General features: G+C 41.2%; 1 protein-coding gene across 3 annotated transcripts in view; it reads right to left on the bottom strand.

The window, feature by feature from the left end:
* Positions 1-27,603, bottom strand: part of LOC119906220 (solute carrier family 41 member 1-like) — a 137,010-nt gene that overhangs the window by 64,172 nt on the left and 45,235 nt on the right. For 2 of the 3 annotated variants that reach the window (XM_038723779.1, XM_038723780.1), the window contains exons 3-6: positions 15,111-15,218; positions 12,524-12,595; positions 11,438-11,582; positions 1,678-1,824 (exon numbers count right to left, since the gene is read on the bottom strand). In XM_038723779.1, the coding sequence (XP_038579707.1) occupies positions 1,678-1,824; positions 11,438-11,582; positions 12,524-12,595; positions 15,111-15,218 (472 nt within the window). The remainder of the gene's footprint in view (positions 1-1,677; positions 1,825-11,437; positions 11,583-12,523; positions 12,596-15,110; positions 15,219-27,603) is intronic. The other variant, XM_038723781.1, reaches the window with a different exon arrangement.

Raw genomic sequence — 27,603 nt, 5'->3', positions numbered from 1 at the left:
AGTTTCTGTTTGAGCACTTAGGCTCAGTGTATGAATGTGTGGTGCAGATGTCAGGACATGTCGTTTAAGTCTCACATTAAGCAAATTTCAAGGACCGCTTTTTTTCACCTACGTAATATTGCGAAAATCAGGAACATCCTGTCTAAAAATGATGCAGAAAAACTAGTCCATGCATTTGTTACTTCTAGGCTGGATTACTGCAATTCCTTATTATCAGGCTGCTCGAAAAAGTCTATTAAGACTCTTCAGCTGATTCAGAATGCTGCAGCACGTGTTCTGACAGGAACCAGGAAAAGAGATCACATTTCTCCTGTTTTAGCTTCTTTGCATTGGCTTCCAGTAAAATCCAGAATAGAATTTAAAATCATTCTTCTTACCTACAAAGCTCTTAATGGTCAGGCACCATCTTATCTTAAAGAGCTCATAGTACCTTACTACCCCACCAGAGCACTGCGCTCCCAGAATGCAGGGTTACTTGTGGTTCCTAGAGTCTCCAAAAGTAGACTAGGAGCCAGAGCGTTCAGCTATCAAGCTCCTCTCCTGTGGAACCAGGTTCCAGTTTGGGTTCAGGAGGCAGACACCATCTCCACATTTAAGAGTAGGCTTAAGACTTTCCTCTTTGATAAAGCTTATAGTTAGGGCTGGCTCAGGTAGTCCTGAACCATCCCTTAGTTATGCTGCTATAGGCCTAGACTGCCGGGGTATTTCCCATGATGCACTGAGCTCCTCTCTCCTCTACTTTCTCTCCCTCTGTATGCAACCTTATCCCATTATTGCATGTTACTAACACAACTTCTCCCCTTTCTGGTAGCCTTGTGCTTTCTCGTCTCTCTCCTCTCTCCTATCACTTCCTGCAGGTTTTCTGGCTCTGGAGCTGTGGAGTCTGGAGCTGTGGTTGCGAGTCACCTGCTGCCCCCGTGTTCCTGCTTGACACCCTCTACTGCAACGACTATTGTTGCTAGTCTTATTGTTATTATAATCATTAACATTACGATGGTTACCATTAACACTATTATAAATATCTGTACCATTTTTCATTTAGTCTATAGCAACATTACCTTCACTGTGTGTACCTCTGTGTGTATATTGTGCTCTCTCTCTCTCTCTCTCTCTCTCTCTCTCTCTCTCTCACCCCAACCGGTCGAGGCAGATGGCCGCCCACCCTGAGCCATGGTTCTGCTCGAGGTTTCTGCCTCTTAAAAGGAAGTTTTTCCTTGCCTCTGTCGCCTAGTGCTTGCTCTTGGTGGGAACTGTTGGGCTTCTGTAAATAACATCACAGAGTACGGTCTAGACCTGCTCTTTTATGAAAAGCGCTGTGAGATAACTGTTGTTGTGATTTGGCGCTATATAAATAAAATTGAATTGAAATTGAATTGAATGTAGTGTAAAAGCGCTTTGAGTGGTTGAAAAGACTAGAAAGGCGCTAAACAAATACGGAGCATTTACATTTAGCATCGAGCCTTGGGGCAACACTGTTGAGAAGCAGTGAGAGGAGGAAAATTGTCCTTTCCACAACATATTGTAGGAACGCCAGAGAGGTAGAATTCTAATCACATGAGTGAGTATTTGTAGCTAGGATATTCTATTGGCAATTGGCAATCTAGTGGTCAGCAGCATAGATATAAGCAAGCTCATCTACCTGATGACTCCACCTCCAGTGTTATTACATTTCCTTACCTTTGTATTTATAGAGTGTGCTGCTGACCCCGGCCAACAGGGACAGGGTGATCAGATCACCTAGACTCGCAGCTATGGGGGTGGCTACGTTGTCAGGGTTGATCCCCACCTTCCTGGAGCCGATGATCACTCCCATCATCACCAGGGCTATGCGAAAAGAACGAACCACAGAAAGAAGTGAGAATGAAGACAGACAGAAACGGGAAAGAAAATATTTAGTTTGAAAGGGAAAACTAGAAAGAAGGAGAAAGACTAAACTGTCATCAACTAAGGTTAGTGAAAAGGTATAGAAAAATCAATCAGTGCATTCTTGGAGAGAGCTTTCATCAGGTTCACAAGGCAATGTAATGCTGATGAAAGCTTTCAGTGAAATGTCTGTGAAGGTTCTCAGTCATCCAGGTCAAAGTTATCCAAAGAAGTTTAAAGTCAAGGGCAACTGGACTAGGAAAAGAAGATACTAGAAGACGTGCCACTGAATTGTTTCGCCATGAAAAAGAAAGTAGCATGTAAATGGACTGGACATGGTCAAATCTGTCCCATACTTCAAATGTTTTTATAAGAGCCAATATCCACTCATATTGCCACCTACTGGTTCCAAGAATTGACACGTCTCAAACTTTAATGTGTTTCTCCTAGCAGGTTGACCTAATCCATCTCAAAGTTCTGCAGGAAAGCCTTACCCCTAAAATCTGCAGCTACAGCGCATTCCGGCTACGCCGCGGTTGCTGGAGCTAATCATGGCCATTATAGTCAGTGCTTTTGTGTCCATCAGATGCGGCTGCAGTGCGTCCCGGAAGCGTCCCAGAAGCGTCCCAGAGAATGGGTAGCAGGTCTATTTTCACCGCTAGCCGCGTCAAGCAGCACAGAGCAGATCGAACCAGGCATAAAGTCAGACACAGAATGGCATGGAGAATCACCCTGTAGAGACTCCCAATTGTAAAACAACTACGTACACCAGTGGTTCTCAGCGTTTTTTGGGCCAGTGACCCCATATCCATTATCCAGGTCCCTTAATGCCCTCCATTAAAAAAGATGTTTGCTATTTGCCCTGAATATTGTTGATTTTTTTTATTGTTACTATTGTTATTAAAAACATGGAAAAGGTAACAAAAAAGCCATGTGAAAGTAATTATATTTAACAAATAAGTGAATGTTCCTCCCAGAAACTGTGTGTGAAGTCAGGTACTGTTTTCTTGGATGGGGCACTTAATAAGTGGGGGTATGGGGGTCCTCCCCCAGAAGATTTTGAGCATTAAACACATCATTTCCTGCATTCTGAGGGAAATTTCTGCTCCAATTTCTGCCTTTTCTGCACCAATTTATGGTGGAAATGTCTAAAAATTCAGGTGGCAGGTGACAATTCAAAATATATAATTATAATAGAATATAATCTAGTGAGAAGTAACCTATTTAAATGTGTTTGTGGGCCCTTTTCATCTCAGTAATAAATTAATCCGCTTTAATTCAGTTATTGACTGGACTTTATTAGCTCATCTGTTAATAACTTATCATAACTCAGGGTTCCCCACAGAATGACAGTGTAAATGTGGCGCAGCTCAAATACGATTTTAAATAGGCCTAGTAAAAAAAATCAAAGATCAATATGTGGCAGTCAGCGTTGATAATGTTGCAGGCTGCCACAAATAAATGAACGTTTGGGAAACACTAACTTATCTGCTCATGTTCAAAACTTTCTGCACATTCAGAATCTCTCCCACATATCTGAGTTCTCTGACATGTAAAGAAAAAAAAGCCATAATGAGAGACTAACGTCATAAGCCTATTTAAAGAGAATTCATAATATTTCACTACATGCCCTGTACTGTATTATGTTACTGATTTGCTGGAAGTATCCCCTCGACCGTCTGACAGACACAGAACTGAATGAGACGAGGAGGTGCTCATGGGAAAACGAAACTAACCGACAAAGACCTGTGATCAAACAGAAATCTCATGAATAATTCCACACAGGTTAACTTCAGCACCTCTGATAAAGTGCCACTTACAATTCCCAACAGAGCAAGACAGGGCTTCAGTTTTTAACGTTCCATTTTTATAGCCTACTGAAACTACAGTATATGTCCGCTTTGGCACAAACTGTCTGCGACTCACAGCGCGAGGTGGGTGCACCTCACTCGCTGGTGTCGCAGCGAAGTTGCTTTCAGGGTCCGACAATGGATAATCTCTTGTAAATGTGTAACCACTGCGATAACAAGACGTTCGCGGTGTATTCCTCAGAGAAATAAACACTTTTCCACCAAGCAAGAGAGCGTCAATTTTCCAGAGTTTACACAGTAAACGCCATATGGGTAAAATTTTAGAGATGATAATCTAACTTCCCGTTCCCGTGAAGGCAGCACGAAGCTGCACCACAAGTAGCTGACGGAGAAAAAACACACAGTCTCGTCCAGTCGCACTAAACTGGCAGGCTTTAATGTTGCAGACCACAGTTTTTTGCAGGTAGTTTAAAGTTTAAACTCGTATTGTTGTGAATCTCAAGTGTAAACTCGCCTTAGAATTTCCAACCAACAAACACCCCCCAAAAGCAGCTCAGCGCCCCCCCCTCCAGAATATTGCTTCCAGCGACCCCATCGTCCTAGGAACGCCCCCTGGGGGGCGGTACCGCCCCCGTTGAGAAACACTAACGTACACAGTAGAAGCACAAAATGCTAAAACTGATTACCAAATCAACAAAATCTAAATATGTCAGCAAAATCAGGCAAGCAAAATGCTCTGGTTCTGAAATGCTCCTTGAGATGAAGAAGGGTCTTCTATGGTGAAATTTGAAACATTTAAATACCTTGAACTGTGGATTGATCCTGAGCTTACCTTTAAACCTCACATTGATTACATCAGAAAAAAAACATATGGCTGCCTCAGTTCACTCTATAGATCTGTTGTTTCAAATCAGGAAAAGGTTAATCTCTCTGTTGATAGTGCCATTATTGACTCCGCTGATATCATCTACATTTATACCAGTGACACTGTTCTTAAGCCGCTTAATGTGGTCTTTAACTAGAATTAAAGACCACATTAAGTTGTCATTAAGGTGTCATTTTAAAACTAAAAAAATAATTAAATTGGCTCCAGTTTAATTCAAGAAGAGACTTCCATTGGTTTCAATTTATTTGCAAATGTGCCTATTTTGATTGTTCTGAGGTGTCATTTTAAAACTCATCATTATGTAATGTATGAATCACTAAATTGGCTTCAGCTAAATTCAAGAAGAGACTTACATTGGTTTCAATTTATTTTCAAATGTGCCTATTTTCATTGTCTTCCATATCTGAAAAAACTCTTTCCTTGTAGTTCTACATATTCACTTAGAGTTTTGCAATATCTTGTCTTTACTGTACCAACAATGTCTCAGCTGCTGGACGTAAAACTTTTCATTATAAGGCCACTTGCGATTGGAACAATTTCCCTCTTTCCTTGAGATTAATCTCATCTTTTCGCAGATTTAGGATATCTGTATTTCACCATCTTAACTATGTGTGTGCATGTTACTTATGCTGGACTCAACAGTATTGCTTGTAATTTGTTTCATGTAATCATCTAATTGATTTACCTCCTGTGGATTTGACCTCTACCTTTCTTATGTGATAGTTTTTTGCACTGAATCTCAAATGTTTTACAGGTCCTGCTTGTTTAACCCCTTGATGCCTGAATTTCTTTACAATAAAAAAAAAATTGTGTTTTCATTTGCTTTCAAGCTGATGTTAAATTAAGTGGAAGTTGTTAATTTGTCTATAGAATATAGAAAAGATATAAATACAGGTATGATGAAGGTATGATGCATATTAGCGACAACAGGCAAATAAAAACAAATAATGTTTTTGATTTTTTTATTGTAAAAAAATTCAGCCGTCAAGGGGTTAACCCTACTCAGATTTAACTTACTGCCTACATTGTTAAACAGTACTACAACGGTGAATAAAATGTTGGTTAGTTGATTCGGTGTTAACTTAATGGGAGTTTGTTCTTGTTTGCTTAAAAGTGGTGTTTGGCTGTGCAGGCAGTGTTTTTTTACTAATGGCTTCTGCTCCGCATTTTCCCCAGAAGAAATCCTGACGATAGTGTCAGGATATGAGGGTAAAGAAAAAGTAACAACCAACTCTAACACCGTGGCGGCAAACAAATCCAGGTTAAGCTTGTTGGCCGTGCATTGAGTTAATCATTCTTGTTCCAGTTCTCTATTTTGTATTTTATGGGCTCTTTTAGACAACTAGGTAACTAAAAAAATGGCGCTAGGGGAAGAGGGGTAATAATCGGAGAAAATCAGGACACCTAAGATTAATGTGTTAAATTTACTGGCTGTTCCGCCAGTGTATGAATGTGTGTGAATGTTAGTTTCTGTTTGAGCACTTAGGCTCAGTGTATGAATGTGTATGACTGGTGAATGCAGATATAGTGTAAAAGCGCTTTTAGTGGTCGAAAAGACTAGAATGGCGCTACACCAGTGTTGGTTTCTGGAACCCAGAAACCTGAAGGATTCCACAGCAGACACAGGGCTGTTTAGAATGGTGGTGATATTCCCCAGCCTCACCTGCTGACTCCTGTCAGTCAGGAAGCTTGTGATCCACTGACAGGTGGAGGCTAGCACAGTGAGCTAGGTGGGTTTGGTGCCTAGGATCTCCAGGATGAAGGTGTTGAACGCTGAGCTGAAGTCCATGAACAGGATCCTTGCATATGTCTCTGGACAGTCAAGGTGTTGCAGGATGTAATGCAGTCCCAAGTTGACAGCATCATCCACTGAGCTTTTAGCCCTGTACGCAAACTGCAGGGGGTCCAGCAAGGGGCATGTAATGTCCTTTAGGTGGGCCAACACCAGTCTTTCAAAGGACTTCATGACTGCAGATGTCAGGGCGACAGGCCTGTAGTCATTTAGTCCAGAGATGGACGGTTTTTTGGGGACTGGGATGATTGTGGAGCGTTTAAAGCAGGAGGGAACTTCATACAAATCCAGTGATGTGTTGAAGATCTGTGTGATGAAGGAGGCCAGCTTGACTGTACAGATTTAGATAGCAGGATCCTGTGGTTGAAGAACCGAGGATTGGACTGCAGATTCTGTCACAGACAAAAGAGCTGTTTCAGTAGAGTGAGCACTCTTAAAACCACACTGATATGGATCTAGGAGGTCATTCCGTGAGAGGAATTCTGAGACCTGTTTGAATACTGCCCGTTCGAGTAGTTTTGGATAAAAATGGTAGAATGGTGGTCAGGGGCTGCCTTGCCCCTGACCACCAGCCTATTATGCCCTGCCCCTTCCTGACAGGACTCTAGAGTCTCTATTTTGCCCCTGGAATCTGGCCCTCCTCTTGTCCTTCCTCCACCCACCCTGGTTCAGTTTGCCCTCCTCTTCCCTCCACCCAGTGTTTCGGTTCTGGACTTTTTTTCTTGTGGGGTGAGTTCTGTTTAAGGAACATCAGGGGACGTTCCTTGAGAGGGGGGCATTGTCATGGTTTTGGTATTTTACTTTATTTATTATCCTGATTGTGCCCTTGTTCCAGGGTACCCACAGGGTCTTTAAAGTATTAAAAAAGTCTTAAATTTTATATTATAAAGTATAGTTAGTATAGTAGTATAGTTACATTTTGTTTGGACTCTTGCCTTGTGCTTCATGTAAGCCTATTTTAGTTTTATTCATAAACCTTTTTGATCTGCATCCTCCTCGCCGGTGTCTGCATTTGGGTCCACACCTCCACCATAGTTTCCTGCCGCTGCACTCAGCCAAACCCTGGTTCTGGTAAACAAACTCACTTTCTTCTACAAACCATGGAACATGAAAGGGTCGTGCCAGCATATTTATTGCCTAGCTTGGAGGTGTTTGGTTTGTAGACCAATATCTTCTATATAAGAAGGCCTCACTTAGAAGAAAATGCCTGGAAGTTCAGACAGTATCATCTCTAAAGGAGAGTTGGCAAAATGGCCATATCTAGAAAAGGTTCCGAATGCCAGCTTAGAGGCTAAGCTAACGCTCCCAAGATGTTGGAACCTTGGGAGGTCATAAACAGCCATGGGGGAGGACCATATGCTATAAAACAGTATTGGGCTGGTTCCTTAATGATCCTTTACAGGGTAATGACAGCTAAGCTGTGGTATCTCCTGCATCATGGTGTATATCACCCAAGAAAGAGGAGTTTGTGGCTGGTGTCTGACTGGGGTGCAACTTTCAAAGGAACATCTTTGAACCAGCAGCTCTTGCAATGCCCCAATTTGACCAGTACATTGCTTGGTATTAGGCAGGAACCTGTAGCAGTCATTGGCAACGTACATGCAATGTTCCATCAGGTCAGAGATTCAAAGGAGGACTGAGATTTTTTGCGCTTTTTGTGGTTGCCAGAGTGAAATCTCACCAAGGAAGTGGCTGAGTTTCGCACCACTGTCCATCTGTTTGGTGCTGTGTCCTCCCCAAGTTGTTCCCGTTTGCTCGGATAAAAACGATATATGATAATCAGGCCAATTTTTTTATTTCATTGTGGACCACTGTCTGAAGAATAAGGCCTCTGAAGGAGAAACTGCCTCAATAGTCAAAGATTTCACTGCTCTCTGTCAGGCAGGAGGATTCACTGATGTAATGGATCAGTAACAGTTGCACCACACTGTAAACTCTTCCAGAGGAACACAGTGTCAAAGACCTGAATGAACTGAATCTGGATAGAGACAAACTTCTCCTTGAGAGAGCTCTTGGCTTGCAATAGTCCTTTCAGAGTGACTTGTTCAAGTTCAAGATGGAGATCCAGCAGAATCCAGGCACCAGACTTGGAATGTTGTCAGTGGCTAGTTCTGTGAACAATCCTCTGGGCTTTCTCGCACCTGATGGCCTTCAAAAATTCTGCAAAGAACTTTTTGAAAATTAACTTAAAAGGTGAAACTAATATATTATATAGACTCATTACATGCAAAGTGAGATATTTCAAGCCTTTATGTGATATAATTTCGATGATTATGGCTTTTAGCTTACGAAAACCCCAAATTCAAAATCTGCATCAAGAGACACCACACACAGACGGGTCCTGGACACGGGCTTCAAATGTCGTATTCCTCTTGTCAAGCCGCTCCTGAACAACAAACGTCAGAAGCGTCTTACCTGGGCTAAAGAAAAAAAGAACTGGTCTGTTTCTCAGTGGTCCAAAGTCCTCTTTTCTGATGAGAGCAAATTTTGAATCTCATTTGGAAACCAAGGTCCCAGAGTCTGGAGGAAGAATGGAGAGGCACACAATCTAAGATGCTTGAAGTCCAGTCTGAAATTTCCACAGTCTGTGTTGGTTTGGGGAGCCATTTCATCTGCTGGTGTTGGTCCACTGTGCTTTATTAAGTCCAGAGTCAGCGCAGCCGTCTACCAGGACATTTTAGAGCACTTTATGCTTCCTTCAGCAGATGAGCTTTATGGAGATGCTGACTTCAGAGAGATTTTGAATTTGGGTTTTTCATAAGCTGTACGCAATAATCATCGAAATTATATCAAAGGCTTGAAATCTCTCACTTTGCATGTAATGAGCCTATATAATATATTAGTTTCACCTTTAAGTTGAATTACTGAAATGAACTTTTGCACGATATGCTAATTTTTCAAGTTTCACCTGTATATTCTATTGATTTTACATTTTATTTGTGTTGTGTGTGTATAATGTTGAACTTTGGGCTCTGTTTACTTTAAACTGTCCCTGTTTCTGAGTAATTTTCCCAACACTAAAAAGTACCAATGTTGTTGAGATTTGATGCATGAAACTTCAAAATTATTATTTGCTCGCAGTGGTGGAATGTAACCAATTACTGAATTAATGTATCTTATAAATTAGAGCTAATGTTACTTTATATTACTTGTTACTTTTTATTATTAAACTTTATAATTGTATTCCACTCTTCTACATTATCTTTGCTTACTAGTTACTTTTTAGATTACAATCTTTCATGATTCAACAGTATATTAAGTAGTTTAATAGAGCTGTTGAGCTGCTTGAACAGTTCAATGCAACGTACACATTAATGCAGCAGAGATATAAATCCAAAAAGCTCACGTATAGTAAAAAGCTTACCATTTTAATGCACCATGAGTAGAACTTTTATATAAGTGAAGGAGTTATCACTAATTGGTTAAAGATGGATTTAAAAATCTCATTGTCCAATCATTGTAAACATTAGAACACATTTTTAGCTTTAATCACTGAGGACTGAGTTGCTCAATGCTCCTGTGACTGTGAAACAACCTGTTGGCCTGCTGGAACCCGAGCGAGGCAGGGGTTGACTTTGGTAAGTTGATAGTGCCAGTTGCAGGCTAATTCTTTATTGTTAATGTTTGGGGCGATAATTAATTTGGTTGTATGTGCTGTGCAGAATGTGTATTTATTTGAATGGATTGTAATGAATTGTGTTTAGGTGTTTTTGCTGGACCTTCCTCTGCGTCCAAACCTGGAAGTGGTGTAGGATTTCTTTCACTAAGAGTTCTGATATGTGGTGGCTCGTATGGGTGAGATTTTAGTTCAAGTACAATTACATATATACAAATGTGTACCAGTTTGCCTATAAGCAAGAACGCAGCACTGTTGACCCAATCCTTTGCATCTTGCACTCTTTTTCTAAGCACCATGAAAACATAGAAGCTTATGCTAGAGTCTTGTTTGTCAATTTTAGTTCACCCTTTAATACAGTGCAAACTCATATGCTTTTAAAGAAGCTTGAAAACATGAATGTTAATACTATCTTGATTAAACGGTTTTATTATTTTTTTTAACTGACTGGGCAGGGCACAGCAATTGAATGTCAATGGGATGCTATACAAGATCAAATACTAACACAGGGTTCCACAGGGTTGTGTTGTATCAACAATACTCTTTACATTGTACACCAATGACTGTAGGAATGTACATTCTAACAACTATATAATAACTCCTGTGTACCAAGATGAAATAGACACAATGGTGTGACACCAACCATCTAATTTTAAACATCCAAAAAACACAGGAGACGGGTCTTCAACCCGAGGCAAGTTACAAGTTGTAAAATCAAGTTAATGTTTAATACATTGCTCGCCTGAATGTTACATCTGCTCGACTCGAAATGTTCATTAAACTGAATGCAACATGGTAGACAATATTTTGTCCTTGTAATCAGTGTTTCCATTGCATGGATAGCCTTTGGATGTTGCTGGAAATTGTTCCGAATCCCCCTCCTTAAAGCGTCCTATTGGTCCTACTAGGCAGGACATGCAGTCTGCCAAAATATGTATCCCCGTCCATAATGCACAGTTGATGGCCTACCATCAAGTATTTTTGTGCATACTTCACATCATGACTAATAACAGGGGTGAATATGGAGAGGTTTCTGTTTTCCTAGCAAAAAATATAGTGGAATACAAAATACAAACTGGGATCCAGAGAATATCTAGTACACTACAGCTTATACTGTTCATTAAGCCTTACAAAGATGTGTTGCATCAAAGATGATGTAATTTAAAGCTTATATACACATGTACATGTTCACCAGCATCACATAATGGACACATTAAGTGATATTTGAGTACTTCATGTAATGTTCAGTCAACCGGCATTCAGGATTATACCTAATTGGAAAGATGTTTTAATTTGTCAGATTGTCAGATTTTGAAGACAAATTTTGGGGTATAGTATTTTGTGTTAAAAGTTTTGCAAAGTGAAATTTGGATGTAAAAACTCAGCCAAAACTAAAAAATATTGTAAAAGATGTTCAGTTTTATTCAGCTTATGATGCCAAACAATGAAAGCTTTCCTTGGTTACTCACCCAAAGAAAGAGCAGCAACAAAGGCAGTGGTGATGCTGCTAGCACAGAGAACAGCGACCTGGTCAAGTTCAATCCCCCCTCTAGAAACTGCACCTAAACACATGGCTGCCATTGCTGCGAGGAAACCCACCACGGTCGCCTGAACCTGCAGAAAATGAAGCGACGGGACATTACCATAGAGTACAAAATGTGTGCAGTGTTCTTTCCCCTTGTCTTTGTACAAATACAGTTCAAATGTTACATCAGTTATGAATGTTGTCTAAACTGAACAATATTTTTACATACATGTAACCTGATTTCACAGTGTTGAATCATATTCAGTTTAAAACATGAGACACCTCACACAAAGGATGCAAAAATCATTGTATTTCTCATTAGCACCTCAAGTCTAAAATAAAAGTAAATAATAAAAGTCATGATTTGGTCTGCATGTTTATTTTTTTTGTCAGTGTGTCTGCTTGTTCCGGTTTCATTTTGGTAATTGCTTGTCTCATGCTTGTTTCCTGTCTGTCCTTGTTCCCTGCCTGCTTGTGTGTGTGTGTGTTTGTCACTATATATATTGTCCCAGTTGTCTGTCAGTGTTTGATGAGGCCCGTTTCAGAAAGCGAGGTTAGTAAAAACTGACTATGTTAGGCTTGAGATGAGGGAAACTCTGAATTGAATAGTGCTGCTGTACACTGTACGCTGTGTAATTTCTTCATTGTCGTCACATGAAAAGATATAATCAAATATTTTCCTCACTCTTGTAAGATAATGTAAATCTCAGCCTGCTGTTCTTTAGTGTCTGCTACTGGATATAAAACTTGTATGAGCACACGGTACCAATCGTGATAATAGCATAAAGATGCTATTAGGTATTAGGACTTATTTGGGCAGTATACTCCATGCACTGACACTACAGCTGAGATACAATGTATAACACTAAACACAAAATTAATTAGACTACAGGGTACAAAAGGTTCCTAAACAAAGTATCTCAATGGTTATTCAGATTCTTTTTTTTTTGCCTAAACTGGTGAACACAGTAAGCTATATTAGTATACAATAAATACTTACTAAATAATTAGTATAAATACAGTATGTTACCTGTATAAGTGCCAGATTGCTGCACATCATGGCCCATAGTTTACCAGGATCGTCCATTTGGCCTGTGTTGGACTAAAGACATGAAGACGAAACCATTCATTTTTTTATAATGTAAAGAAAAGGCACTTTCTATTATTTAAGTCAGATTAGATGTCAAATACACATTTGACCAAATTAGGTGTTACAATTACAGGTTGGTACAGGATGTCATAGCTCACTGTTTAAAAACGTAATCTGAAATGGCAGACAAGTAGACATTCAGGTCTAAGTGAGGTATTATGAGCTGAGCAGATAATCAGTTAGGTCCCACTGCAAATTGACCAGGTACATTTTTTTACAACCTGTGGTTTGGGTAATACTTTAAATTACAGTGAACAAATTATAGTGTAATTGTTCTGTACATACAGGTGTCAATAAAGTACAGGGAATAAGGCAGTAACAAGTTTGCATTTATGAGGGACATAGTAATAAACTACACTTAAACTATTTAATTACACAGTACACATTGCAGGATACATACAAGGGTCCAACTAAGGATACAGTGGGGGAAAAAAGTATTTGACCCCTTGCTGATTTTGCAGGTTTGCCCACTTACAAAGAATGCAACAATCTACAATTTTAATCATATGTACATTCTAACAGTGAAAGACAGAATCCCAAAGAAAATTCCAGAAAATCACATCATATGAATTTATAAAAATTGATAACCATCTGATGAGGAAAAACAAGTATTTGACCCCCTACCAAACAGCAAGTATTCTGGCTCCTACAAGCCAGTTAGTCTTTCTTTAAGACACAGCCCCAATCCCAACCAATTATCTACATCAAATACACCTGCCTCACCTCGTTACCTGTATAAAAGACACCTGTCAACACCCAAACAACCAGCATCCAACATCACCACCATGGGCAAGACCAAAGAGCTTTCTACGGACATCAGGGACAAGATTGTTGATCTGCACAAGGCTGGGATGGGCTACAAGAGAATCGGAAAGCAACTTGGAGAGAAAAGATCAACTGTCGGTGCAGTTATCAGGAAATGGAAGAAGCACCACACCACCGCCAACCTCCCTCGGTCTGGGCCTCCACACAAGATCTCGCCTCGTGGGGTGTCCCTGATCATGCGAACGGTGAGGATGAATGATGAATCAACTGAAGGCAGCTGGGACCACAGTTACAAAAGAAACGGTTGGTAACACACTACGCCGTTATGGATTGAAATCCTGCAGCGCACGCAAGGTCCCCCTGCTCAAGAAGAAACATGTACAGGCCCGCATGAAGTTCGCCACTCACCACCTGGACGACTCAGAAGAGGCCTGGAAGAAGGTGATGTGGTCAGATGAGACCAAAATAGAACTTTTTGGCCTCAACTCGTCGTGTTTGGAGGGCAAAGAACACCGAGTACAACCCAAAGAACACCATCCCCACCGTCAAGCATGGTGGTGGCAACATCATGCTTTGGGGGTGCTTTTCAGCCAAGGGGACGGGACAACTCCATCGTATTGAGGGGAGGATGGACGGGGCCATGTATCGTGGAATTCTGGACCAACATCTCCTTCCCTCAGTGAGAGAGCTGAAGATGGGTCGAGGATGGGTGTTTCAGCACGACAACGACCCTAAGCACACCGCCAAAGCAACAAAAGAGTGGCTGAAGAAGAAGCACATCAAGGTTCTGGAGTGGCCTAGCCAGTCTCCTGACCTGAATCCAATTGAAAATCTTTGGAGGGAGCTTAAAATTCGAGTTGCCAGGCGACAACCTCGGAACCTGAATGATTTGGAGGCTGTCTGCAGGGAGGAGTGGGCCAACATCCCTGCCGAAATGTGCACAAACCTTGTCACCAACTATAAAAACCGTTTGACATCTGTGCTGGCCAATAATGGCTTTTCTACAAAATATTAACATGCTGTTTGTCCAGGGGGTCAAATACTTGTTTTTCCTCATCAGATGGTTATCAATTTTTATAAATTCATATGATGTGATTTTCTGGAATTTTCTTTGGGATTCTGTCTTTCACTGTTAGAATGTACATATGATTAAAATTATAGATCGTTGCATTCTTTGTAAGTGGGCAAACCTGCAAAATCAGCAAGGGGTCAAATACTTATTTCCCCCACTGTATGTCATTTTACAACAGCTATGAAATGAAATAAGGTAGTTCTTTTTTGTCGCTTTTATCCAAAGCGACTTACAATTGCTGTATATGTCAGAGGTTGCACGCCTCTGGAGCAACTAGGGGTTGCTCAGGTGTCTTGTTCAGGGACACATTGGTGTCTCACAGTTGATCCGAACCCAGGTCTCTCACACCAAAAGCATGTGTCTTAACCACTGCCCCATCACCACCCCTTGATTGTCAGATTATGACCTTGATCGTCAGATTACATTGCACCCTAAAACATCATTACTCTTTCCTCAGTATTTTTGTCATAATTTTAAAAGCATCCACATAACTATATTATAGCTATATCTATGTATAAAGGTACTAATTACTTCCAAGGCTTAGCCTAATGTTTTGTTAGGCCTTGAAGAAAGTTGTACATTTCTGAATGTATGAGGATCTAAAAATATGTAACACCTATCCGTTCTTACAGCAGTTGAGAGGCGAGCAGCCAGGGTCATCTCCAGGTTTCCTTTTAATCCAACCAGTGCAGGCACCATGATGAAAAACTCTGTTATCACCATAAACACCTCCCAGTGCTGGAACACATACATTGGAAATTAAATATTAAACTTACAGAGCATTGCACAACACCATCACAACAGCCAAGAGCTCATGTTATGTGGAGCAGGGGGAGGGAGGGAATCAAAGATGAGAGGAGGGACTGACGGAACACATCTGAAATTGAGCATGGCAAGATGGAAAAGAGTTTTGTTATAAAAAACATGTCTGGGAGAAAAATATATTCTGAAAGCACAAATATGATCAATGATTCAGTTAAACTTAAATGGGTGTAATGAAGGAAGGAAATATTTTGCTGGTGGAGCAATGACAAATTGGCCAATACAGAAGCACACTTGAATATTTAGTATAATACAAAAAACAGTCCAGGACAAGCAAAGAATTGTATTTATGGGGCCAGCAAGCCTATGCACACTATAGAATCCAGAGCCCATACAGTGTTTTGTTTTTTCAGTGAAGGTGTCCTTGTATGAACTTGACAAGTGTATGCAATGAATTCATGAGTAAAGCACAATTAAAAAGTAAAGTGTTAAATAGCTAACTAGATATGTCTCTACGCTGGCCTGCTGTGCCAAGATTATGAGTGTCATTGTTGTGTCACAAGATACTATTCATTGTGTTTTAAGATCAGTATAATGTGTGATGTAGCCAGAAACTGTCAGTTGTGCAGAGGTGTGTGATTACGTGAAGAGCACATGAAACACAGAGCTACAGTGCTACTGTACATGTGGACACAAAAGTGACTTTTTTCAGTACAACAAAGATTTCTCATGCAGTGTTTTTAAATGCATTTAACCTGAAACACATAAACCTTTGTTTTATGTAGTTGCTATTAAGTATATATATATTTTGAAATATATATTGTTTTAAGGGTGTAAATGGTAACACCTTTTTCAGGCATTACCATTCCTGGGGTCTTAAATTAAATTGAATTGTCATTGTCAAACATTTTTTAATTAAAGCCCCATAGTTATGTTAACACAGACCAAGTAAGTTTGACAACACAGTTTAGGAAAAAGCTGTGAATAAAAGAAGAAGTGTACTGAAAACAGTAGAATGGAGGAGCTACAGGGCTATAAATTTCCCCTTCAGTTTAGTTAATTTCGGACATCTCACAAAGGAGCACTGTTGCTACTCTCCCTAGGAGTGGTCGTTGCACAAAGATCACTGCACGAGCACAGCGCAGAATGCTCATTGAGGTTAAGAGGGATCCTAGAGTGTCAGGAACATGCTAACATTTCTGTTGACGACTCTATGATACGTCAATCACTGAACAAGAATGGAGCTCATGGGAGGACACCTTTTGAATTCCAGAGTTTATCAAGAAATTTTTCAGGAGAATGTAAGTCTATCTGTCTGCCAGTTGAAGCTCATGCAATGCATACACATCCCACCAATTGCATGCATTGCTCACTAGCCCTCGGTTTGCCCTAACCCACGCTAGCAATACAGAATATAAAGTCATTGTTTCAGCAATGTAAGAAAAGGCTTTTCAGCTGCAATTGTTACTTACTTTTACTTTCCTCCACCAGATGGACCATTTAGACATCTTATGTTAGACTACGTAGACATGACAACACAAGTGGGAAGGATGGGGTCCATCTTAGTTGTGACTGATAGATTTAGTCGATTGGTTGAGGCTTACAGCACATCAAGACTGTAAAACAGTGGCAAGATTTTTATGTAAGGAGGCCTTTCCATCTATTCCATCAAATCAGCTCAGATAATGGAAAACATTTTGTAGCAGACATGGTAAAGACAATATTTAAGATGTTGGAAATCACTGCAACCAATTTTTTGAAAACTTTAGTCCTTAAAACAGACAAAGTCATTATTGTAGGGGATTTTAATATTCATGTGGACGCTGAGAATGATAGCCTTAGTACTGCGTTTATCTCTATTAGATTCAATCTCTCAAAGTGTTCATAAACCAACTCACTGTTTTAACCACACCCTCAACCTTGTTCTGGTATATGGCATTGAAATTGAACATTTAACAGTGTTCCCACAGAATCCCTTTTTATCTGACCACCATTTGACATCTTTTGATTTTGTACTGCGGAACTACACACCACTAGGTAAAAATTTCTATACAAGATGTCTGTCTGATAGTGATGTAGCTAAATTTAAGGATGTGGTACCATCAGCTCTAAATTCATTGTCAAGTCACAAAGTAACGGAGGACTACTACTTCCCCAATCGATCATGTTGTTCATAGTGCTACTGGCTCTATTTCTACTTTCTACATAGCAATAGTTTATTTGAGGATTTTCAGTCAGGATTCATCAGAGTTCATCATAGCACAGAGACAGCACTGGTAAAAATTACTAATGACCTCGTAATTGCATCACACAAAGGACAGTCCTCAGTTATACCTAATAGGGTAATACCCGTAGGCCCTGAACCCATTACCCCTGTTCAGGAGGTACTGGACCAGCTCTCCGTCTTAAAGGGTCCAATCCTCTAGGCCTATGGGTATTACCCTATTAGGTATAACTGAGGACTGTTTAAGCTGGTGTCGAAAATATTCGCCTAGCTTCTAACTGTCTTCTTCCGAACGCCTACCCTGCTTACTCTGAAATGGCACCTGACTCAATAGCCCTAGAGCCAAATACCACCTCAGCCACGCCTGTTAATGACCGCTCTCTTCTAATTGATTAGTGCACTTGGTATAGTTGCTAGGATTGTGTTTAGTGGCCAGAAAAATAGGCCCCAAGGATAAGTTAATTTCCCCTGAATTTTACAAAGAACGTTTAAAACTCCAGACAGAATTCAACAGCCGCCAGTAAATTTACCCAAAAGCTATTTCGCTTTGTGTCATGTCTGGCAAAGTATAAACTCTTTACCCAAAAGCTGTCTGGGGAACTTAAAGAGTGCTTAAATGGGGTGAACGAAAAGCTGAAGGTTTTACATCAAAGGGCTGATCAAAACGATGAACTGTTTCGTAACATCTCAGACCGGTCTGTGGAAGATCAGAGAAGGATTGACACCATCGGGGTGCAGTCTGGTTAGATGCTGAGAGTAATCACTGGTCTGACAATGAAATTAGAAGAAATGTCGAAATCACTACATGAACTGGATGCACGTATGACGCTGAGGATGAGATTTTTGTAGGTTTGAAAAGCCCACAGTCACACCTCTCCCCCGCTCAAACACCATCTTCAAACAGTCACCTTCCCCCTCTGACACACTGCCACCCCCCCTCTGACCCCTCACCTGCACTCAAGATCTGTGAAGAGGACGTGACCCACCTCTTCCAAAGGCAGAAGATCAGGAAGGCTCCTGGCCCCGACAGTGTGTCTCCATCCTGCCTGAAAATCTGTGCAGACCAGCTGGCCCCCATCTTCACACAGATCTTCAACAGATCACTGGGGCTGTGTGAAGTTCCCTCCTGCTTCAAACGCTACACAATCATCCCTGTCCCCAAAAAATCCTCCATCTCTGGACTAAATGCCTAAATGCCTCAGTTTGGTTGAGTACTATTATGTCACATATTTGAGAGAATTTGAAATAAGGGAGGAACACATTGATAGGGATGTAAATGCTCCATATTTGTATAGCACCTTTCTAGTCTTTTCGACCACTCAAAGCGCTTTTAAACTACATCTGCATTCACCATTCACACACACATTCATTCACTGGTGGAACAGCCACCAGAGGCAATTCGGGGTTCAGTATCTTGCCCAAGTATACTTCGACATGCAGCCTGGAGGAGCCGGGGATTGAATCGTCGACCTTCCAATTAACCAGCAAACCACTCTATCTCCTGAGCCACAGCCGCCCCAATGACAGTAACAATAGTCAACAATATGTTTTTGTGTTGTCCTTTGAACACAGACAATGTTATATCAGCTGTCAAATGTCCAGTAGCCATTACAATAACAACAATTGTATACAGTCTACGGTGCCAACCTGCTAGGAGTAGTACATAAATTTAAAATGGTGGACTTGCTGTTGGGTTTAGGTCATTGCTCCCAGAGGCGGACCCATGTGAGCTCTTCAACGATTAGTTCATTCCTGCTCCACAGTAGACGAGATGTCATGTGAAAAATGAACGACTCAAACCCAGAGAACCACAGTTAAGTGTCGTGAACTAATCAATACTGTTTCCTGTGCTGACGGAGACCATGCACCTGCTGTGTAAGGAGTGAACGTAAGAGTCCAAGACTATTCACGCATGCGTGAAAATGAACGAATTACTCACTGAGACAACCCGTTCCTCCTGAGTCATGTACAAGATTAGGTCAAATGAACGAAACGTTCTTTGAACGACACAACACCAGTGTGGAACCAGAGATTGTTTTCAATACAAGGAGTATAGGCCTACATGTTCCAGTCTTTTTTTTTCATTAAAAGTGTTGCTGTAAAAATACAAAAAGTACAAGAATAAATTTTACACAAAAATATAAAAGGAGGGTAATTTTAAAAGGTTCTTTTGTAAATCAAACCAAAAGGAAGCATGAAAAATACCTAGAAATATGTTCAATATATTCCCCTCCCAATCCCAAAATTTATGGTTACAAAATAAGAAGGATCTTTAAACGGGTTTGACCAGGGTTCACAGTTCTGGTGAAATTGCAGTAAAGTGCAGTCTATATTAATCGGGCATTGTTTTGTTTATTGTGGCTGAACTGATTTAAATTGTGTTTCTGGCTACTGTTTGGCTCATTCATTTGCTGCAGAGTTGCATCAGCTGGTGTTGTTTATTGGCTCTATGTCTACATGACTGTTGCCTAGCAAAACCCATTTGTATGATTATTTCCTGTTACACTGGGAGAAACACTTAGCTTTTGTCATTCATAGAATAAGTATTCACCTTTTTACCAACACAGTTTATTTTTAGCTGAGAGACACACCCATCAGGGACATATTCAATCATATTGGGATGGATTTATGTGGCATCTTAGTCAACCTTTCTTTATATTAAAATGCTCCTGATGCAGCTGAAGCTCACATCCATGTAGTGATTCTTATTATCAACTGCTTAACAACACTGGCTAACACTACTAGATAAGGAAGAGATTGTCATTGTTTGTATTAAAATTACAATATTACATGTTCATAATTGTCATAGGTGGTCTGTTTTATCCTTCTGCATTTTCTGCTTTCTAGGTTTCAATTTATCCACCTCAGCTGTCTGAGCTGTATAGCAGATAAATGGCTAGTAGATTCCACAAAGATGGGCATTGACGAGGGAAGTACTGGTGCTGAGGAGGCTGCAACACGCCCTAAAATCAGGGATTAAAAATAGTTGTGGTAGCTTCTTTAGCTTTGTTAGTATGTCTTTGTCGAAATCTTTAAAAGGTTATTTTGTAAATCAAACCAAAAGGAAGCGTATAAAATATCTAGAAATATGTTATATGTAATATATTCCCCTCCCAATCCCAAAACATTTACGGTTGTAAAATAAAAAGGATCTTTAAATGGGTTTGACCAGTGTTCAATGAACTCCTTGAGGCAAAAAAGTTTTATCTAGTTTTAACCAGTCTCCTATAAAGTAAAATAATCATCAAATTTCTACAAAAGGCTCATCAAGCTACAAAAGGAGTGAACACTGGCCTTCTCATTGTTACAGAGGAAGTTGGAAGCAAGCGAGAGTTGCTGGTAAAAGAAATTCTGTATGTCGCTGTTGCCCTGGAGGAATACATCATTATGTACAACCTCAAAATGTTGCTAATACCTTTGCAATAGCATAGACTATCCCAAATAAGTATACATTTGCTTATACAAAAACATTTCATGAACATCAGTAGCAGCAATTGTTCAACCAAAGTTCATGGACTCTGAAGTGTAGAGACAACTTGGCCAAGTTAATGGCAGCTATCACTGTTTCCGTTGGTCTGCTTTGAATTGTTTATACACTAAAACTACATCACACTCAATCTCACAAACCAAACATACCACCATGCCCACATGGTTAAACACTCATCACAAGGCCTATTCTAGAAAGACAAGGGCCTGTAAAACACATAAAAAATTAATACGATGTCAAAATGTTATGAACAATGTTGTGAACAAACTAGTGTGGATTTGTTCATTTTATATCAAATAAATTTGGAGATCCCAAAGTCTTTCTCTCTCCCTGAGAGAAAGAAAAGGAGGGGGTTTGAGATATCAACCCTCAACAGACAGCTGAAGTGACCAAAGGAGGAGGTGAAAGGTTTGCTTTCCCTAAGTGCTGTTTCTGGGCAGTTTGATCGTAAAACTTTCCACCTCTGATGCCGCAGCCAGATAAGACTCGGTGCCTGACTGTTAAAATGACAAAGAAACACTAACCAGAAATTTGCTTTCTCCCTGAACAGCCTATCAGAACTCTTTTTAAGAGAGGGCAGGAAACCCCCACACACGTAACCATGGCAACTGACCTCCCTCTTTGTTTAATTACCTCACATCAAAGGATATTCTCCTCCTCACACCCAGATGTGAATTTGCGAGAAACTCCAGGACACCAGAGGAGGACAGCCCTGAATTCCTTTGTGTAAACAAGGAGTACTGTCTCCTCAAAACTCAAAGTATTACCTTGTTTAATTAAATAATCTTTAAGTTACTTAACTAGGTCTCTCCACTCCATTTGAGAAGTTATGTTACCATGTTGTTGTTGATATTTGTTGTTGAAAAGAATATAAAGTATAAAGTTAATTTTGCAGTGTTTTAATTTTCAGCTAGGATCCCTGACATTTCTTCATTTTATGTTGTAACCAATGCTTTGTCCCAACACTTTCTGACACTTCCTTTAGAAAATAATGATAAATGATAAAGAAATGTAATCCTATACTACTCGATTAATTTTCCAGCTCAAATTTAATGTCAAAAATTACTAAACTCCCCAGTTCGTAGGTCAAGTAAATAAGCTCAAAGTTGAATATCTACTCCTCATGTAACCAGAGGACAAAGTAAGTATTGCATGCCATCGTTCTGAAATGTCGTTTAATGTATAAATGTCACTCTGTATTTACCTGGTCATAATCTGATGCCATTCGTGTATCTTGCTTATATTCTCTAATTAAGAATGTGACCCTTATGCATCACGTTCCTAAGATGCTCCTAACTGCTTCAGTTTTGTTTATGTCTGAATTGTCTTGTATTCAGTGTGTTTTTCAAGTCCTAGATGCTTCTAAATGGTAAAAAATAAATAAAATCGGAATTGGACAAAATTAGGTCAGACCTTTTAAAAAAAATCAATAACTGGAATCAGCCAGGAAAAATGTAATCTGTGCATCTCTTACTACAGCTATATTCCTGTGTGTGAACCGATATTAGACTACTGTACTGATACTGTAGATCCACCGTTGTGTTGGGTTTTGTGCATTATGATGTTAAGTGACAGATCAGCCTATACAAGGACAATTTTTGCTGTATTAATTTGTGTCCCCTTCAAAAATTGCTCCTGAGAAATTTTATGTTTAGTGTCCCCCCCCTACTGTGAGATGAGATTTACACCCATGTATCCACCCGTCATAGTCCTCAGCCTGGCGTCAACTCACACTGGAAGCATTTCAGAAGCCTGTAACCTGTAATTTTCTCATGTTAAACTCAGAAAAAACTGAAGTTATTGTTCTGGGGCCTAAGCACCTCCGTGACGCATTATCTAAAGATATAGTTTCCCTGGATGGCATCGCCTTGGCTTCCAGCACCACTGTGAGGAATCTTGGAGTTATCTTTGATCAGGACATGTCGTTTAAGTCTCACATTAAGCAAATTTCAAGGACCGCTTTTTTTCACCTACGTAATATTGCGAAAATCAGGAACATCCTGTCTAAAAATGATGCAGAAAAACTAGTCCATACATTTGTTACTTCTAGGCTGGATTACTGCAATTCCTTATTATCAGGCTGCTCGAAAAAGTCCATTAAGACTCTTCAGCTGATCCAGAATGCTGCAGCATGTGTTCTGACAGGAACCAGGAAAAGAGATCACATTTCTCCTGTCTTAGCTTCTTTGCATTGGCTTCCAGTAAAATCCAGAATAGAATTTAAAATCATTCTTCTTACCTACAAAGCTCTTAATGGTCAGGCACCATCTTATCTTAAAGAGCTCATAGTACCTTACTACCCCACCAGAATGCAGGGTTACTTGTGGTTCCTAGAGTCTCCAAAAGTAGACTAGGAGCCAGAGCGTTCAGCTATCAAGCTCCTCTCCTGTGGAACCAGGTTCCAGTTTGGGTTCAGGAGGCAGACACCATCTCCACATTTAAGAGTAGGCTTAAGACTTTCCTCTTTGATAAAGCTTATAGTTAGGGCTGGCTCAGGTAGTCCTGAACCATCCCTTAGTTATGCTGCTATAGGCCTAGACTGCCGGGGGATTTCCCATGATGCACTGAGCTCCTCTCTCCTCTACTTTCTCTCCCTCTGTATGCAACCTTATCCCATTATTGCATGTTACTAACACAACTTCTCCCCTTTCTGGTAGTCTTGTGCTTTCTCGTCCCTCTCCTCTCTCCTCCTATCACTTCCTGCAGGTTTTCTGGCTCTGGAGCTGTGGAGTCTGGATCTGTGGCTGCGGATCACCTGCTGCCCCTGTGTTCCTGCTCGACACCCTCTACTGCAACGACTATTGTTGCTAGTCTTATTGTTATTATAATCATTAACATTACGATGGTTACCATTAACACTATTATAAATATCTGTACCATTTTTCATTCAGTCTATAGCAACATTACCTTCACTGTCTGTACCTCTGTGTGTATATTGTGTAGGCTGCCTCCCTCCCCTCTCTCTCTCCTTACATCCCTCTCTCTTTCTCTCTCTCCTTCACCCCCAACCGGTCGAGGCAGATGGCCGCCCACCCTGAGCCATGGTTCTGCTCGAGGTTTCTGCCTCTTAAAAGGAAGTTTTTCCTTGCCTCTGTCGCCTAGTGCTTGCTCTTGGTGGGAACTGTTGGGCTTCTGTAAATAACATCACAGAGTACAGTCTAGACCTGCTCTTTTATGAAAAGTGCTGTGAGATAACTGTTGTTGTGATTTGGCGCTATATAAATAAAATTGAATTGAATTGAATTGAATAGAAGCGTTTCAGCAGCGGAGCGTTTAGCCTGCCCCACGTTGTTGACTTCTACAACCGATCATAGCGCTCTGTGAACTGTTTTCCCCCAGTTCCCTGCAGGGCTGAATTTCCCACATGGAGCATTTCAGAATAAGAACACTTTACCTGCCTGATTTTGCTGAATTGTTTAGATTTAGTTGATTTGGTAAGTTGTCCTTGTGCTTCTACCATGGTTAAGAAGCTACATAGTTAGATTGTTTCTTTTTTGGTCTGTTTTATCTGCGTTTATTGTTGATCGGGAGTTTGTACAAGGTCTTTTATTTTGAAAATCGACCGGGTTCTCTTTGCCGTTTCTGTGTCTGTCCAGCTCATCTGCTCAGTGCTGCTTGACGCGTCTTCCGTCAAAAATAGGCTGCCTATTCTTCGCGCAGCAGAGCGGATAGCCGCTTCTGGGACGCTCTGCAGCGCTTCAGGTGTGAGCACAAGCATTGACTACAACTACTACAACTACTGCTAGCAGCAATGTGCTCCAGCAGTAGTAGTTGCTTTATTGTGAAATGTATTATGTTTGTCAGGACAGGTAAGTATTAAATGTGGTGCTTTGAATGTTGTTAGCATTCATCTGATTTTTGAGAAGTGGAACAAAAAAGGCTTTGATACAACCTTCCCAACTTTACTTTTCAATCAGTTATTTTGTGTAACAAGCCTGTGTGACAGTGATACACTATGTAGAGTAGGAACATGGCAAGGAGTCTTCATATTGACAGCTAATTTTTTTATAGTATTGAAAAAAAATGTGGACATGACTTTGAAACTGTATTAAACATGCTTGTGTTGTTCCAAAATGTTTTTGCTCTGAGCTGAGATAATAGGTTTCTGTTTTTAATCATTAAATAGTTTTTTTATGTTATATTGATGAATGGACCCTTCTCTGTGGACACATTGTTTTGGATGTAGTGAGAAGTCAATAAGGCTACGTTCAGACTGCAGGCCAAAGTGACTCAAATTCGATTTTTTGCTCATATGTGACTCAGATCTGATCTTCTTATGATAGTGGGAACAGGCCAAGTCACATGGAATCTATTCTTCTCCAGTCTGGATTTGGGCCACTTTCATATGTCGAAATCTGATGCATATCGGATTATTTTAACAGCAACCTCAGTCTGGACACTCAGGTCGGAGTTGATGCGACTTTGACGTCACTCTAGAGCAGCTGTTGTCACAGTCCTGCTGTAGACAGAGCTGCTATGAATGAAAAAGCTCCACACAAGGACACTATAAACATGTGGCTCTCTTTCTTCTATTCCTTGCTATCATCTGCTCACAAATTCCCTTTCTTACACCAGAAATCCACCAGACCTTGAACTCTCTTCTGAGGTACGTGCATGCTACTTGTGTCTGTGCTGACATAGTGGAGAGAGAGAAGGAGAGAGGGGCAGTGAGTTGTGGAGCAGATGCATTGTACAGCACCAGAAACCGTAATGAAAAGAACATAAAGTTCTGAGCACTTGTCGTAATTCGGGAGAAATGTGAGCTGTGAGAGGACAATAAAGAAACTTGAGTCAGCGCAGCGGGTCACTTTCAGGCCGTGGACAGTATAATGGACTGTGGTGCAGAAACAGTGAGGCTTACATTTTCCCGTTATCTGTCAGTGGTCATACATGATGCACTAGATGTGATAGTTTTGAGATGTTCTTCATTTACTTTGGTATGTTAGTCCAGATGAGCCAACCCTCCCAAGATACAGTAAAATAATGTATTTCAGGAGAATGAGACATTATGTAACACTTAATTTTTTGTTGTTTAATGAACAAACAACAATAACATGGTTTTACTGAATAATCAAGTAAATGTAATTTCATAATATATCAATGTAAAGAAACCTGATTTCTTTACTGGCAACTCTCTATAGAGGACATCTTTGACCACTTGCCACTAAAACTTACACACTAAACCTTTAAACAGTAAGGATTTGTTTACTGATTATATGTTTTCTTTTTGATAAGACAAATTGTCAGCAATAGTCCTTCTGGTGAGACCCAGCCATCGGCTCCCATAGTGCCTTTCTTCAGCACTGAGAACCAAGGCCCAGTGAGGCCCACTGCTTAGAGGGCTGTGCTTATACTCTAAGGCCATCGCTATTGGGTTTAGAGGCGAAGCAAGATGAGTCAATGCCTCACTGGCCCATACGGTACCACCAAGTACAGACCCACCTGCCCAGAGCCAACATAATAAGCATTGGTGGCATTGGTATGCATTGGTGGCATTGGTAAGCATTGGTGACATTGGTGTCGCACCACTGTACCAATGGCACAACATGGCACAACATGGGAAGGCAGAGAACCGACCCATGCGCACAGGGGTGCAGACAGGTCATGACAGCGACCACATCAGCTGCGCACTGAGCAGGTCCAGCGTGAGTAGTGCCACCAACACACCGCGCACTCAGAGGACAATCACTCAGACAGAACACTAAGTACTGAGTGAGACAACGAGAAGTGGGAGACATCCCGCAGGTAAAATGGATGAAAGGGCACGGCGGAAGACCAGAAGGCCGCCTTGCAGATGTCATCCACCGACATTCCACCGTGCAACGCCACAGAGGAGGAGACGCCTCTCATGGAGTGCGCCCTGATGCCGTCCGGGGGAGATACGCTGGCTGACACATAGGCCTGTGAGATACCCTGTCCGGAGACATGACGAAGCCACAGACAGTGCAGCCAGATCGCTGACCCTCTTGGCCGACAAGGCTACAATAGCAGCTGCCTGGCCAGGCTCAGCAGCTGCGGCGAACACACCCCGCCCTGGTGGTTACTGCTACAGCCCTGTTGTCGGTGCGGCCCCTCAGCAGAGGGGCAAAGTGTCAGAACACTTTACACACCGAGAGAAGCTCCAACATGTTTATATGGAGAGGCATGTGGGCCTGCCACAGACTGCCCACCACCTGAGCCAGCCCATCAGGGAGGTGTCTGTGAAGACCGAGATATTCACATGCAGGCGGATGAACCACAGCTGTAGTGTCCTCATGTGCAGGAGGCCCAGGGGGAACACCACGTGAGCCGCTGACATGAGGCCCAGGAGCCTCATCACTGAAAGCGACCTCACCACCCTTGGCCGTCTGCACCAACGCCTTTTCCCGGGACTGTGCCAGCAGCAGGACAGGACTGCCCACTGCAGCAGTTCCAATTGTGAACACACAATTCCCCCCAAAATGTCACTGGAGCTTCCCGGAATGCCATGGCTGCACAGGGGAGTTCATGAGCAAGCCACCCCTGGTGCCTTGGGAGTGCGAGCTGACCCGGCAGGGCAGGAGGCCGGGGGATGACGTAGGGAGATGTGTCTGCAGCAGCTCCCGGCCAACCGTGGCATTGGCGGTCCTTCTTGTGGCCACGGTGGCAGAAGCCTGGCCATTCAGGGCTTT

Source organism: Micropterus salmoides, unplaced genomic scaffold (assembly GCF_014851395.1).
Source record: "Micropterus salmoides isolate LMB-PRFRI ecotype aquatic unplaced genomic scaffold, ASM1485139v1 Ms_hic_scaffold_16, whole genome shotgun sequence".
NCBI classification, from domain to species: Eukaryota; Metazoa; Chordata; class Actinopteri; order Centrarchiformes; family Centrarchidae; genus Micropterus; species Micropterus salmoides.
This window is presented reverse-complemented; position numbering and strand designations above follow the sequence as displayed.